We start from the raw sequence: 16,089 nt of genomic DNA on the forward strand, positions 1-16,089 counted from the left end.
TGAGACATGGAGTGATACTTACTTCCAGCACTTAGTGGCAGAGAGCGTTTGGATAAAAATGTCTGGAGCCTCACTGTGAGGCCATTTTCTGAAACTGTATTCTCCTAAAAGACAAATATGTGTAAGTATCAAGAAATTCCCATGTATCTGAGGCATACATTCACTAACATTTATAAAAGCCTTTAATGAAGCCGAGAAAATAGCTGAGCAGTAACAAAGGAATGCTGCCTGCAACCTGGTTCAGAAGTGAATTTTCTCACGCATGCTACAGTAATGTGCTCGTTATTGCATTATCCCATATGTAATGTTTTCCTTGAATATCTTCCTTAAAACCTTTAAAGTGATTTCTGCAAAAATGATATATTTTTATGCTGTTATTTCCTGGAAATTTTACCCCAGATGGCTCTAATCTACTAAAGGAAAGCTAGAACTAAAAAATAAGAGAACAGCAGATAAGCCATAAGGATGTTTAATTGAAGGGTTGGAACTAGATCACCTTGAATTTTCCTCTCAGTTCTGTCAATAGCATGCAGGAACACAAGACAATGACAAAGCCTACTGACACCAACAGGGAGCTCTGTCCACAGAGGATAGCAATAATGTACAAGGTGTTTAATAAAGGCTCTGGAAGACTGCTGATGATTATGAGACTGTCAGTTATACCAAGTGTAGAGTCTCAAGTGTATCAGCCTGTGTGAGAGAGTAGAACAGTCTCAGAATAAGTGTTTTGAAGAAATCTATGGTGGGATCAGGAAAATCTGAATTTTGATCAGTGTGTAGATTTTTCTGCCTCTGGGAGGGTAGGTTTAGGTCATTTGGGTACATGGAGGGATGACCCATGTCTGTATTTCCTTTTCAGAATAGATTCTGAGAGCTCCACTAACCATGTCTCTCTAGGCTGACAGGAAGACAAAGGAAAAAATGGGGTGGTTTCATCAACTGGGAAAACTTCAATTATGAATGAGTTGTCTGCCAGTTTTGAGTTGGCAATTCCCCTTCAGAGAACCTTTACTCAAGGTCCTTCCTATTAGAGATCACAGCAGAGTAACCCAAACTGACAAGAGTGTCCTAGGATCCTGTGATTCACCTGACCCACTGAATTGAATATTTGTTTCTGCATTTACCCCATTTTCACTTACACAGAAATATTTCACAAGAGAAAAAGGTACTAAGCACAGTATATAAATTATCAATAATTATAATATTTTCCCCTTTAAACACTGTAAAAGGAAATTCTTGGTTCTCTTTGAGTTCACATTTGTGAAAGGGAATCCTTTATTCTCTTTGCCTAGTTGGTGCTAACACTTTGGTTAACTAATTTAAGTACAAGGTTGAACTAGGTGGAGGAGCTAACAAGCCACTTAGTGAATTCACACCCTTACTTAGTGCTAAGTGAGAAGCCAGCAAGGTACTTGGAGAGCTCCACCATTTTTTCTAACTCAAACAGTCAGAAACTTGTGAATTCTTTTAAGAGTTCATACCCTCAGAAACTGTGAACCCTTTCAGTGGGTGAGAACTGTGATGTGATGTGATGTGAACTGGTTTCCACAAACACTGCCCTCTGGGCAGTGCTAGACAATTTGGAAGCTGTGATTGGCCCCTGTGAAGAGAGGGGAGGAGACAAAAAGCCACTAAAAATAAGGCCCTGAATTTCTGAGGCTGAATTTATGTCGACTCCAAGAAGAGAGTGGACTCCAAGAAAGAATTCAGCTTCAGGAAGGTCAGCTCAAAGAAGAAAGTTGGCCTCAGGAGTCACTTGAGCACAAGTCACTGTCTTAACTTGCCTCTTGGAGGGAACTTGGGTGAGTGGATAGCTGGCTTTCCCTTCCTGTCTTCTGGAGAGAGTTTAACTGTGGTTGAAGGTTAACAAGTCCTGACTGAGCCAAGCACTGGAACAATATTTAGTTAGATAGGTTAATGTCTTCTCTACCATTTTGTATTCCTCTGCTTTCACTCTTTCCACCTCTTTTGTAAATAAAAGATTTATAATTTTCATATATTTAGCCAAATCATTAATTTTAACTCTTACAATACTTACCTTCATTTTAGAATCAATACTAAGTATCAGTTCCAAAGCAGAAGAGGGATATACAATTTAGGTAAATGGAGTTTAGCGATTTGCCTAGGGTCATGCAGCTAAGAAGTAACTGTAATCTTAAGATCAGAGATTTAGAGCTGGAAAAGACCTAAAAAGGTCACCTTGTCCAATTCCTTCTTTTATAAGATTAGAAAACTGGAGCCTGAGTTGGGCTACTGACTTGCTCTAAAGCACAACTAGTGAGTGGTCAGGTTTCAAACTCATATCCTCTGACTTCTAGATTCAATGCTCTTTCACATACAAATTGTATAACAATATGAACAATTGTTATGACTATATTATCAAATAAGGGACTTACCTTTCTGGTCTTGTTAATGATATAGCTGGTCCAGATCCAATTACGCTTTAAGTGTGCATAGAAACTGGAATCCAGGCCTGCAGCCCCTAATCCATCACCAGGTATAGAGCCATCATCCAGCACTTCACGGCTCCCACTAAGAAATGGAAAATGAAGGCTCTAAGATCCTTTATGGTAAAATAGACACAAAAATGGCTAGATGACTGTATGTGCTCTTGGCACTTGAATGCTCACAGAGTCTGTGATTGGGTCAGAGTGGGGATTCCCTATGTTGGCATGGAGTCTGACTCTTCTAGGACTCAGCAGTCTTCCAGAATTTTTGTTGTCATTTAGTCATGTCCAATCCTTCATGATCCCCTTTTTTATGGGGTTTTCTCAGCAGAGATTTAAATATATGCCATTTCCTTCTCTGGGGTCCCAATTTTATAGATGAGGAATTGATGCAAAGAGGGTTAAATGACTTGCCCAGGGTTAGTAAGTGCAGAAGGCTGGAAATGAACTCGGGTCCCCCTGACTTCAGACCCAGCACTTTATCTACCATATCACCTAGCTATCCAGACTTACTGGGGTCTACAATATTATTACCTTATTTCTGGCTATCCTGCTGATGAGACTGTCCAACTTGGCTAAGTTGGTTCTTAGATCCCAGACACATTTTTATGATCAGGACTTCAAGACTGTGGGAACTTGCTAGAACTTAATATATTCTGATATAGCCTCAAGAACCCAGGACTGCTACACACTGTGAGGAGGCCCTGGGGTAGGGCTTCAGTGGAGCACTCGTGGACACTATAAATAAAAAGTACAGGGGCAGCTAGATGGTTCATTGGATTGAGAACCAGGTTTAAAGATGGGAGGTCCTGGGTTCAAATCTGGCCTCAGATACTTCCTAGCTGTGTGACCCTGGGCAAGTCACTTAAGACCAACTGCCATATCATTCTTCTGTCCCAGAACCAATCAATATACAATATTGATTCTAAAATGGAAGGTAAGGGTTTAAAAAAAAAAACAACACATGCATATTCTTGACCCACTTCATTTGCCAGTCTCCTAAGAATCTCACACCCAGTATGATGCTGACCCCTTTGCTAGTTGTGGAATGTAGAAACTTCAGTTCTGTAACCCCCAGAAAGCTGGCAGGTAGTTGAAGTGGGAGTTATAAAGTCTACTGACAAGTGTAGGAGGGGTGTAAATGCACTTTTTTGCAATGCTACAAGAATGGAAGAAAACTACAAGAGTGAAAAAGGTAGAACTCTCTGGAGAATAGCAATAACAAAAATGATGATAGCTGATGAGTATATTGAACTTAAGATTTACAAAGGGCTACATGATGACTATATCTGTTCCTGGAGTAAGGCAATTATCATAGGTATTTTTATCCTATTACAGAAGAGATACAAATGGAATGAATAAGAGAGTTTAAATGAGTTTAAATGATTTACCTTTGTTCACATCACTAGTAAGTAGAAGAAGCATTATTTTGAACTCATCTCTTTCCTGATGAAATATTTAATTAAATATTGGCCCATTCACTGAATGAGAAACCTGTACTGTAAGGTGAATTTTCATTAACATTTCCTAGCACATCTAATACCATGAAGATCAATCATATTCAGATTTATAGATGCTTATACCCTGGATGGGGTAAGGCCTTCAGTTCCTTTGTTCTTCTCTGTGCCTTGAAGCAGTGTTGTGAGAGGGTTGAGGCTAAATGTAGACACACTTCTATCTTTACCTTCTGTATTTGGCACAAATGTGATTTTGGGGGGTCTGAATCAGGATGTGGTTCATAAAAGGTGATTAACCCAACCCTGTGTATATATATGTCCCTCGAAACATTCTCAGAAATGAAATAGGTAAGAGAATATAACGTGAAGTCTAGGGCATTGCAGCATGGGAAGTGATAGTCCAAGGCAAACAAGTCAAATGGCTGTGAAGTGTCAAGAGGGAATTCTCTCTCTCTCTCTTTTTTTTCCAAACCTCACTTTCTGTATTGTACTGATTCTAAGGCAGAACAGCAGTGATAGGCAATTGGGGTTAAGTGATTTGCTCAGGTCACACAGCTAGTATCTGAGATCAGATTCAAACCCAGGACTTCTTGTCACCAGGCCTGGCACTCTGCCCATTGAGCCACCTTGCTGACCAAAGAGGAAACTCTTGGACTAGCTGTTACTGAATTTCAATGATGGGAAAGCAGTGACTGTCCAGAATGGTGACTCTTAACAGAGCCTAGCTAGTGAGACTTGGTTTGAACCAAGCATAGTACTCTGTTCAAGAATAGAGTACAAAGAGAACAAATTAGAATCCTCTCTTTAATAACTAATAATCACATGATCTTGGTTTGATAGGAAAAAGTTTGGGGATGATTCCCCAGTTTCCCCCTGTGTTGCACACATGCAGATGATTTCCTTTTGTGAGTCCTGGCTGGGCCCTTCTCCATTCCCGTTCATCTTCACTATCTCTCCTTTCTTGCCAGAGGCAAGCAAGCAAGCAGACAAACAGATCTCCCTGGTTACCTTGATATCTATAAGCTTGAATTCACTACAATACTCTGCTTTTCAAAGTCTTCTATCTGTAAGCACAATAAGTTATGGCAATGGAGAGAGACAGGCAAACTTGGTAAATCATCTTCCCCTATGTCCCCCAGTACAAATTATTACTCTAAAATAAGTAGAACAATCTATTCTTGAGTGTGTTATGGTTAGAGCCCTAGATTTATAGTTAAATAACTGGGTTGAGACTCCTGGCTTTCCCTGTTTACTACACATGGTACCTTGCACAAGTCCCTTCTATTCTCTGGACCTCAAACTGAAAAAGGAAGGAGCTGGAAGAGATGACTGTCTAAGGTCTTTTCAAGCTTTAGGTCTTGTGATCTCAAGGGCAACAGAGTGAAAAGGAGTAGAGAAAAAAGCTTCCCAGGACACTAAAACAGTAAGCAAGTAGTACCAAGCTACAAATCAAGAAGGGAGCTCTGGGCATAATGGAAAGAGAACTTGGAGTCAAAGGGCCTATGTACAAGTCTGGGCTCTGCTAGCTATGGGATAGTGGGCTGGCCACTCACTATCCTTCTGGATTTTAACTCTCTTATCTGTAAAATAGGGGTAAAAATATTTGCACAATCTCCCAGACAGAGAAGCTTAGAGGGAAGTACCTTAAGTGCCATGTGAATGGCACATTACTACAGGAAGAGCCACAGGGCCTTTAGATGTTCACTATGAGAGCAGCTCATGCTCTTTCACAACCCTGTGAGGGGGCTAGTGCAATGGTTTCTTTTCTAAAACTTCCTTTTTATTATTACACACGTGGCAAACATCAATAAATAAGACCATTTCCTTACATGAAGAACAGAAAAAAGATGCCTATATAATGACTGTGAATCTCTATTTCATACATCTTGGCTTTTTTCTTTTTCTTTTCTTTTAAAAATTCTTACCTTATATTTTAGAATCAATACTGTGTATTGGTTCCAAGGCAAAAGAGCAATAAGAGCTAGGCAATGTGGGTTGAATGACTTGCCCAGGGATATACAGCTAGGAAGTATGAGGTCATATTTCATACTTGGTTTTTTAAAAAAGTATATGTGAGGTTTAACACAGTAACTCCAACTCTGCCATGTTTGTTGTATTTCCTTTTCAACTTTTTATACTCTTTTTTAATGCTTTTTAAAAAATGTAATTTAAAAATAAAAGCAGTAGAGTACAGTAGCTAAAGAACTAGCTTTGGGGCCAAGACTTTAGTAAAAGTCTCACAACAAGACTTGTGCAGAATATATGTTCTGGGTTCTAAGACTATAAATAAGCTGGAGAAATGGTGTGCAACCTGCACTGGTAAAAGGACTTTCCTTATCAGGGAGCCTCTCTACCAATGAAATAATAGATCCAGTCCCCTCTGTCTCTCTTTTTTAATAGTATGAGCATTCTTGTGCCTATTTTACAGATGAGGAAGCTAATCTCAGTGAAAGTGGCTTGCCAACAGTTGCATATTTGAAATAGGACTCAAATCCAGGGTCCAGGTCTATGGTTTTTTGACTAAACTCCCCTGACTCTCAGCCATTTATGACCTGACACATCACACTAAGTTTGGGGAAATTTTTTAGGGGACATGTCCAGAGCCCAAGGGGATGATAACAAGGCCAACATACGAGATATACTCCAGCATTGCACACTTGCGTTCCAAATTGTGCTTGTCTACTGCATTCTCCTGCTCCATGTCAGCATCCATGCTTCCAGCCTCATTGTTTGGATCCTGAGAGCTGCTTTTCTTGACACGAGGATAGCGAACCACTCCTAGGAAACCAAAAAAATCTCATGGCATTACTCGGGCACCACCGAAAACATCCCCTTCCTATCATCAAAATATAGTGACAGAATGCAGCTAGGATAAAATTAAGGACAACAAAGTAGAAGATTCATGTCTTCCAATAGCCATAACTGCATAAACATTTTTGGGGGGTAGGAGGATGGTAAGGGGGTACAGTCTAAGTGTACAGAATTCTTAGGCTGGAAACTCTCATTACTAATGTAAATTGATAACTTATCTGCAAAATTTTAGTCTTAAAAAGCTTCCCAGGACACTGAAACTTTAAGTAATTGATCCATGGCCACAAGATCAGTATGTGACAAGAGGAGAGAGTTGAAATTTGGGGCTTCTTGACTTTAAAGTCAAATGACAGATCTAAAATGAGCAAAACTGATTTATAAAGAGATTTATAAAAGTGCCATTTCTATCAGGAGAGAGAGAAGGCTATACTTTAGAGACTATAAATTTATTTCAGGGTTAAAGATTAAAAGGGTCAAGTGGAACAACATGAATAGGGATTTCATGCAGATACACTCCAAGAAATGGCCACAAAGAATAAACAATACCTGGGAACAACCCTGAGAGTAAGGCCATGGGCTGAAGGAGAAGAGGAATAGACTCGATGTGGGATATGACATGGGCAGGAGACTGATAAGTCCTTGGAGGTAGCTGGTTCTCTGAATTGCTGGCTGGTATCTAAGATTTTCTGTTTTTTCTTGAGAAACTGAGCTGAATCATGTGTTAATAACTTATGCTGCAATGATTGTCTTTCCTGGGATCTAGATTACTCCACATTTCCTGGACAATTATGGAAAAGGGTCTGTTGTTAACCCAACTCTTCATGGTTCTATGATTTCACTGGTATGAGTCCCTGACTACGTCTATTGATGGCGATCATAGGCCCTTACACTTCCTGAGAGCTAGCTAAATGAGTAAATATTCAGAAACAGACATACAAGTAGGTCCATATTTGAAATCTTTTCAATCTGGAAGGCCCTGCACTTGTGTTCAAATAGCAAAGATTTAGAAAACTAAGGGTTACCTTCTTGCCACAATATAGTATCAGAGGATATTAGTGACAATATCAAACAACCATGAGACAACTAATATGCAGCCTAACATAGTGCTGCATATATAATATATAAATACTTTATAAAAGCAGATGAATAAGTCTTTAAGATTTCTGAGATAAAAGAAATTAAAGAGAAGCATTACTCATAGGCATATTTATCATGTCCCTATTCCCAGTAAAGGTGCTAGCATCCTTCTAGTCAGTCAGGTTGAAAACCTAGAAGTCATCCTTGACATTTTTTTTTAAAACCAGTACCTTCTGTCTTGGTATCATTTCTAGGACAGAAGAGCAGCAAGGGCTAGGCAAATGGAATTAAGTGATTTGCCCAGGGTCACCTAGCTGGGAAGTGTCTTAAGCCAGATTTGAAACCAGGTCCTCCTGACTCAAAGCTTGGCACTGTATCCACTGGACTTCCTAGCTGCCCCTTAGATTCTTTTCAGATCTCAAATGAGGAAGTATATGTTCCCCAAACCACTTCCACTTAGACATTTACTACTGGGTAAAGAAACAAAATAAAAAATTAAACAGTCCATGCCTTCTAGTTTATATTCTTTTGAAGAAATAATATGGACATATATAAGTAAATATAAAATGTAAACAATCTTTGGAAGGAAACAACTAGGTGGGAATCAAGGAAAAGATTCCTAAAGGATGTGGCATTTATGCTGAACTGAGAAGGAAGCTGGGGATTCTAAGAGGGGATGGTGAGGAGGAATGCATCTTCACCATGGAGAAGGGTCAGAGCAAAAGATCAGAGACAGGAGACAATGTTATTTGAGAAACAGGATATTGGTCAGTCTGACTGGAGAACATGAAATGGGAGTGAATGTGGTATACAAGTAGCCTAGAAAGATAGGTTGTTGCCAGTCTGTAAATTAGCAGAGTATGCATTTTATCACAGAGAAAACTAGAGGGCTTTTTGAGCCGGAAGAGACATGGTCCCATCTGTTTTTTTAGGAATATCCCTTTGGGATGACCAAAGTGTTCATTTGTTCTCCTTACCTATACTTATTTGATGCAAGAGATACTTGTATTGGATGGAGCTATAGGAGGAGGAGTGTCAATGGAAAGTGAAGATGATGTTTAAAAAAAAAAAAGGCATCAATAAAACAGTAAACAAACATTTTAAAAAGGAACGTAAATTTGACAAAATGTGAGGAAGACGGCCTGGAGTGGGGAAAAGACTTGAGGCAGGGGGAACAATTAAGAGATTATTTTAATAGCCCAGGCAAGAGGTGGTTGTGATGTCAGTAGAAAGAGGGCATGGATGTGGACATGTTGTGGAGGTAGAATTGACAGGACTTGTGAACTGACTGAATATGGGGAGTGAGGGAGAATGAAGAGCTTCAGACTCCTAGGCTGTGGACTTGGGTGACTAGAAGATGGGGACAATGTCAACAGGATCAGGGAACTGATAAACACACATATGAGTAATGCAACTCTTTTAGTTCTTCCCCTTGCTTTAAGAGGCAATGTGGTAGAGTGAAAAGAATATTAGGCCTAGAGTCAATAGACAGTCTGAATTCTAGCTTGGACTTTTAGAAATTGTAAGACCTTCTATAAGCAGCCCTCTCAGCCTTTCTTCTTATCTCTAAAATGAGGAGAACCCTGAACTACTTACTTCAGAGAGGCAGAGCAAGGAAAGAACTCTGAATATAGTAAAATGGCTCTAGAGCAGAAATTCTTCTTCTAAACATAAATGGAATAAAGGTACCCATTTATTTTCTTGGAGAGATAATAAGGAAGAAAATAAGAAAGGACAGTATTGAGAGAAGAGAGATGGATCAGGACAAGAAAATTTGGCCTCTACTTCTGGAGCTGTTATTAACTGCCAAAGTGACTTCAGGCAAGTCACTGTTTTTAGATCTCAGCTTCCAAATCTGTAAAATGAGGGGTTGGATGAGATGGTGTCTTTCTAACTTTACTATTTGTAGATTCAGTAGGATGGAGGAAAAATAATGAGATCTGGCAGAGAAGTTGTACCTAGTGGAGTATTGAGGCAGACACACTGTAAATCAAACCAATAGTTTTCCACATCTTGCATCGAGTCCAGAATGTACAGACGCCTTTCATAGGGTCGGCTGCTTTGGGCCAGATTATAATGTGGATCACAAATGGTGGTATCAATAATCACCGCGTTTTTCTTCAAATATATGAAGACCTGTAAGAAAATTGTGCACGTGCACATACACACACATACACACAGATGTCAGCAGTGAGTTTGGTTGCTGGCATGTTGCTCCTGCCAAGCCACCACTACCACCACTGCCTTCATCATCACTATCACTGCCACTGCCACCTCTGACATCATTGGTGGCACCACCACCACCACTACCACCACCACCAGTGCCACTGCCACCACCGCCACCACCACTGTCACCACCACCGCCACCTAATTTTAAAGATGTTACCTGATCTTTATCCTGAAATTTTTCTGTGGGACCAAACTGCAGGAGTCCCATATAGCAAAGTCTCTGAAGATTCTCCACTACTGAAAAAATATACCGCCTGTAAAAAAGATGAATGAGAATGACAGGCATCCTAATGTGCATTCGAATATCACCAACTATAATTCAGAGATATTCTTTTTGAAACAAATGAGGGATTTCTTATGCTCTAAAATCTCTTAAAATGAAACCTGTGCATCTCAACTTGGGCTCTCATAGAAATCCCAGAATCACCATTCTTATCAACTAACAAGGGAAATGGAAAAAAAATATTTTAAGATCTGGTTTTGATTTATAATCAAAATCCCTGGAGAAAAATCATCAAATCAGTATTTAGAGAGGAAAGTATTTATTGAGGAATAGGGAGTTGGGGATAAATTCATATGAAAGAAACTAATTTGCATTTGGAATTTGACATAGTACCTTCTCCCCTATTTTTTCCTCCCATCAACAATTAACTTTTATTTTAAAGCAGTCTTGATATTAAGTATCATGCTTAAGCATTTCATATACGTGTGTATATATATTTATGTAACATTATATATGTGTACTTATAATTCAATGGATCTATAATCTCATCAATAAAGATATTCCCTCTAATGATAAAGATCTAAATTGGGCTTTTCTTTTTATCCTGTGAAATTCTCGTACATATTTTTCCATAAATCCTTTAAAAGAGCTCTCCTCAACACACTGGGGACCTTTTTTAGGGCTATTCACATTTTGTTGACACTTGAGCACAGAGATGGTCTGTCTGTATTCCTTATTCTGACTAGCCTGTTCCTTTTTTGATTAGATCTTTCTCAAATGGTATATCACGTGTTACTGGTTTATAAGCTATTGTTGTGCTTCAATGTCCTCTGTGGCTCTACATTTTGAATGTTTAGAGATAGCTGTGTTTCTTGAGTCACAGTCATATTGCACCAGCAGAATTACAGCCTCCTCCAACTCATGTTACATTTCTCTTCCCTCTGGCTTTTTTCTCTATAAAAGGTATACAGACAGAAAATTAAAAGAAAAACACCAGTGTTCATGACCTTGCTGGCATAATTAGTTTCTCCTGGGGGTATGCTTATTTTCAAGACTGCTTTAAAAGGTTCTTTGTCAATGTTAAATCAGTTGAACCCTGATGAACTTACCTCTTGTATAGAAGTTGTTGTCGTATTGGCCGGGGAAGAAATCTAATGAGTGTGTGCTTCTTTAGGGGGTCGTTCAAAAAATCTTCCAGATTATCCACCTACAAAGGTTGTTTTTAGCACAAAATGAATGGCAAGGAGCATAAAAGAATATTAACAACTCTATCTTGACTTTGATGTTGCAAATGGCAGAAGTTGGGACCTAATGTCCTTATTTGTGATTATCCCTACTTTACAACAGTTGGAAGATTGTGCAAAGACCCAAAGTGTTCATAAATGTGCTTCCTTTGACCCTTCTTGACTGTTGCTGCTAGTTGTTTTGAGAAAGGAGCAAAGCTTAAGTCTTACGAATAAGTTCAAATGTATACTAGTATATACTTGTACAAGAGATGAAGTCACATTCTTAGGAAGGGACACCGTAAAGTTAGGTAACTATTTCCATTGTCTTGGATTATTTTCTTAACTAAAAGTAGGGAAGGGAAGAAAATAAGCATTTAAATAACATATACCATATGCCAGACACTATGCTAAAGGCTTTTTACAAATATTATCTCATGATCTTTGGATTTGATTTGAAAAGCAAATAGGTGCTAAGGAATATAGGAACCAAGTAGAGTGGGGCTTGTTTATTTGAAAGGAAATAACAACTGAAATGACCTAAGTGGCATATAGGTCATACTATATGGGGACTGGTCCAGTCCCCCTGTAACGTTAGAACTTTACTGATTGGGGTGAGAGTTAAAGATTTTGATTAGGGGGCTTCAGTCTAGGATAGTAGGTTTCCAGTAATATATTCGTAAATATCTCTGAACTGTTCCCTGTTGGGATCCTAGGATACCAAAGCTCAGAACTTTAGAAGCTGAGTAAACCACTATCCCTCACTAAGAACCTCTAGGAAAATGAAATGTTAACACTAGAGTCAATGAGCAACAACTTACATAACATAGTACCTTTCAGGTTTATTTAAAGTTTCTGCCATCTATGTTTGGCTTGAATTCAAATCCTAGTTCTGCCAGGACTAGGATTTGAATTCAAGCCTCTTGATACTAAGCCTATTCCTCTTACCATGACATAATACCATTTTCTTTTACTGACCACAGTCACTCACGAGGAAATAAAAAGACAAGTTTGTTTCAATGCTGGACTCAGTTTTTCTTCCTAAAAGCATTTAGAGTAAGGTTTTCTCCCCTCTTAATCCTAGCTTTTCCGGTCTCTGAAGAAAATGAGTGCAAAACTCTTTTGTTTTGTTCTGAGGTCAGAAAATACCACTTTTGTGGGCCAAATAAACTCTGGAAGCTGAGGAGATGAAGGAATAGGAAATGATCATACTGACCTTATAGCTGACTTGTACTATCTGGATGAAGATGGACAGAGGCAAGCAGAGAAGGATATCACTGACAAGGGCCCAGCCAAATCCAAAGTCTCTGTGTACTGGGATGGGGGGAACATAACGCATCCAAGAAGCTTCATCCACAAACACTAAAAGAACACTTTCAGTTAGTCCCAGGTTCTAAAATAGATTGCCTCACCTACCACGATAAAATGTGTTCAATAATAGACTGCTGGAAACATTAGAAAGTATAGGAATAGAAGAGCCTTTCCTAAAAATAAACAGTATATATCTTAAACCATTAACATTAACAAGCAATCATCTGAAATGGGGATAAATTAGAAGCATTCCCAATAAGAACAGGAGTGAAACAAGGATGCCCATTATCATCTCTATTATTTAACATTGTACCAGAAACACTACTATAGTAGCAATTAGAGAAGAAAAAGAAATTGAAGGTATTAAAATAGGCAATGAGGAGACTAAGCTATCACTCTTTGCAATGATATGATGGTCTACTTAAAAAATCCTAGAGAATCAACTAAAAAGCTAGTGGAAATAATCAACAACTTAAGCAAAGTAGCAGGATACAAAATAAACACACATGAATCATTAGCATTCCTATACATTTCCAATTCATCTCAGCAGCAAGAGTTAGAAAGAGAAATTCCATTTAAAATCACCCTAGACCAGTGATGGGCAAACTAAGGCCTGTGGGCCAGATGTGGCTCCCTGAAATGTTCTATCCCAAGTTGCGATACATTATTCCTAATCTGACGAATACAATGAGTAGGATACAATACAATGAAACTTCAAAAGAGTTGCCTTAGAAACAGACTGACAGATGAGTATTTCCTTTCCTTTGGCCCCCTCTTTAAAAAGTTTGCCCACCACTGCCCTAGACAATATAAAATACTTCAGAACCTATCTACCAAGACATACACAGGATTATACGAAGACAATTACAAAACACTTTTCACACAATTAAAACTAGTTCTAAACAATTGGAAAAACATTAATTGGGGGCAGCTGGGTAGCTCAGTGGATTGAGAGCCAGGCCTAGAGACGGGAGGTCCTAGGTTCAAATCTGACCTCAGACACTTCCCAGCTATGTGACCCTGGGCAAGTCACTTGACCCCCATTGCCCACCCTTACCACTCTTCCACCTAGGAACCAATACACAGAGGTTAAGGGTTAAAAAAAAAAAAACCAACCACATTAATTGCTCAAAGGTAGAATGAGCTAACATAATAAAAATCACCATTCTACCCAAATTAATTTACTTATTTAGTGCCATACCTATCAAACTACCAAGAAACTTTTTTACTGAATTAGAAAAAACTATAACAAAGTTCATTTGGAAGAAAAAAAGATCAAGAATATCAAAGGAAATAATTAAAAAAAATACGTGAAGGAAGGTGGTCTAGCAGTACCAGATCTTAAACTGTCCTATAAAGCAGCAGTCATCAAAACAATATGGTATTGGCCTAGAGACAGAAGGGAGGATCAGTGGAATAGACTTGGGTTAAGTGACCTTAGCAAGACAGTCTATGATAAACCCAAAGAGCCCAGCTTTTGGGGCAAAAATCCACTGTTTGACAAAAACTGCTGGGAAAATTGGAAAACAGTATGGGAGAGATTGGGTTTATTTTATCTTATTTTATTTTTTAATTTTTTTTAAACCCTTACCTTCTGTGTATTGGCTTTTAGGTGGAAGAGTGGTAAGGGTGGGCAATGGGGGTCAAGTGACTTGCCCAGGGTCACACAGCTGGGAAGTGTCTGAGGCTGGATTTGAACCTAGGACCTCCCCTCTCTAGGCCTGACTCTCAATCCATTGATCTACTCAGCTGCCCCGAGAGATTGGGTCTAGATCAACATCTCACACCCTACACCAAGATAAATTCAGAATGGGTGAATGACATGACTATAAAGAAGGAAACTCTAAGTAAATTAGGCAAACACAGAATATTATACTTGTCAGCTCTCCGGAAAAGGAAAGAATTTAAAACCAAGCAAGAGTTAGAAAAAAATTACAAAATGCAAAATAAGGGCAGCTGGGTAGCTCAGTGGAGTGAGAGTCAGGCCTAGGGACAGGAGGTCCTAGGTTCAAACCCGGCCTCAGCCACTTCCCAGCTGTATGACCCTGGGCAAGTCACTTGACCCCCATTGCCCACCCTTACCAATCTTCCACCTATGAGACAATACACCGAAGTACAAGGGTTAAAAAAAAATGCAAAATAAATCATTAAAAAGCTTTTGTACAAACAAAATCAATGCAACCAAAATTAGAAGGGAATCAACAAATAGGGAAAAAAATCTTTATAACAAAAACTCTGACAAGGGTCTAATTACTCAAATATATAAGGAACTAAAGCAATTGCACAAAAAAATCAAGCCATTCCCCAATTGATAAATGGGCAAGGGACATGAATAGGCAATTTTCAGATAAATAAAAACTATCAATAAGCACATGAAAAAGTGTTCTAAATCTCTTATAATTTGAGAAATGCAAATCAAAACAACTCTGAGGTACCACCTCATACTTAGCAGATTAACTAACATGACTGCAAAGGAAAGTAATAAATGTTGGAGGGAATGTGGCAAAATTGGGACACTAATGCATTGCTGGTGGAGTTGTGAATTGATCCAACCATTCTGGAAGGCAATTTGGAACTATGCCCAAAGGGTGCTAAAAGTCTGTCTGTCCTTTGATCCATCCATACCACTGCTGAGTTTATACCCCAAAGAGAACATAGGGAAAAAGACATTTACAAAAATATTTATAGCCGCACTCTTTGTAGTGGCAAAAAACTGGAAAATGAGGGTATGTCCTTCAATTGGGGAATGGCTGAACAAATTGTGGTATATGCTGGTGATGGAATACTATTGTGCTCAAAGTAATAATGAATTGGAGGAATTCCATGTGAACTGGAATGACCTCCAGGAATTGATGCAGAGTGAAAAAAACAGAACCAGGAGAACACTGTACACAGGGACTGATACAATGTGGTACAATCAAATGTAATGGACTTTTCTACTAGCAGCAATGCAATGATCCAGGACAATTCTGAGGGACTTATGAGAAAGAAAACTAGCTACATTCAGAGGAAGAACTGTGGGAGTAGAAACACAGAAGAAAAACAACCGCTTGAACACATGGGATGATGGGGATATGATTTAGGATGTAGACTCTAAACAACCACCCCAGTGCAACTATCAATAATATGGAAATAGGTCTTGATCAAAGACACATGTAAAACCTAGTGGAAATGCATGTTGGCTATGGGAGGGGGGGGGTTGTTTGGGGGTAGAGAAAGAATATGAATCATGCAACCATGGAAAATTTTTCTAAAAAATAAAAAAATGAATTAAAAAATAACAGACTGCTGGGTTTTATTAGAATCTCAGA

The 16,089-nt window shown here is 38.9% G+C and overlaps 1 protein-coding gene across 1 annotated transcript in view; it reads right to left on the bottom strand.

Moving 5' to 3' along the window:
- GTF3C1 (general transcription factor IIIC subunit 1) overlaps nucleotides 1-16,089 on the bottom strand; it is a 143,797-nt gene that overhangs the window by 40,090 nt on the left and 87,618 nt on the right. The window contains exons 16-22 of the mRNA XM_044656736.1: nucleotides 12,684-12,829; nucleotides 11,354-11,451; nucleotides 10,179-10,275; nucleotides 9,751-9,928; nucleotides 6,538-6,682; nucleotides 2,397-2,532; nucleotides 23-104 (exon numbers count right to left, since the gene is read on the bottom strand). Coding sequence (XP_044512671.1) covers nucleotides 23-104; nucleotides 2,397-2,532; nucleotides 6,538-6,682; nucleotides 9,751-9,928; nucleotides 10,179-10,275; nucleotides 11,354-11,451; nucleotides 12,684-12,829 — 882 coding nt within the window. The remainder of the gene's footprint in view (nucleotides 1-22; nucleotides 105-2,396; nucleotides 2,533-6,537; nucleotides 6,683-9,750; nucleotides 9,929-10,178; nucleotides 10,276-11,353; nucleotides 11,452-12,683; nucleotides 12,830-16,089) is intronic.

This window comes from Gracilinanus agilis, chromosome 1, assembly GCF_016433145.1.
Source record: "Gracilinanus agilis isolate LMUSP501 chromosome 1, AgileGrace, whole genome shotgun sequence".
Lineage (NCBI taxonomy): Eukaryota > Metazoa > Chordata > Mammalia > Didelphimorphia > Didelphidae > Gracilinanus > Gracilinanus agilis.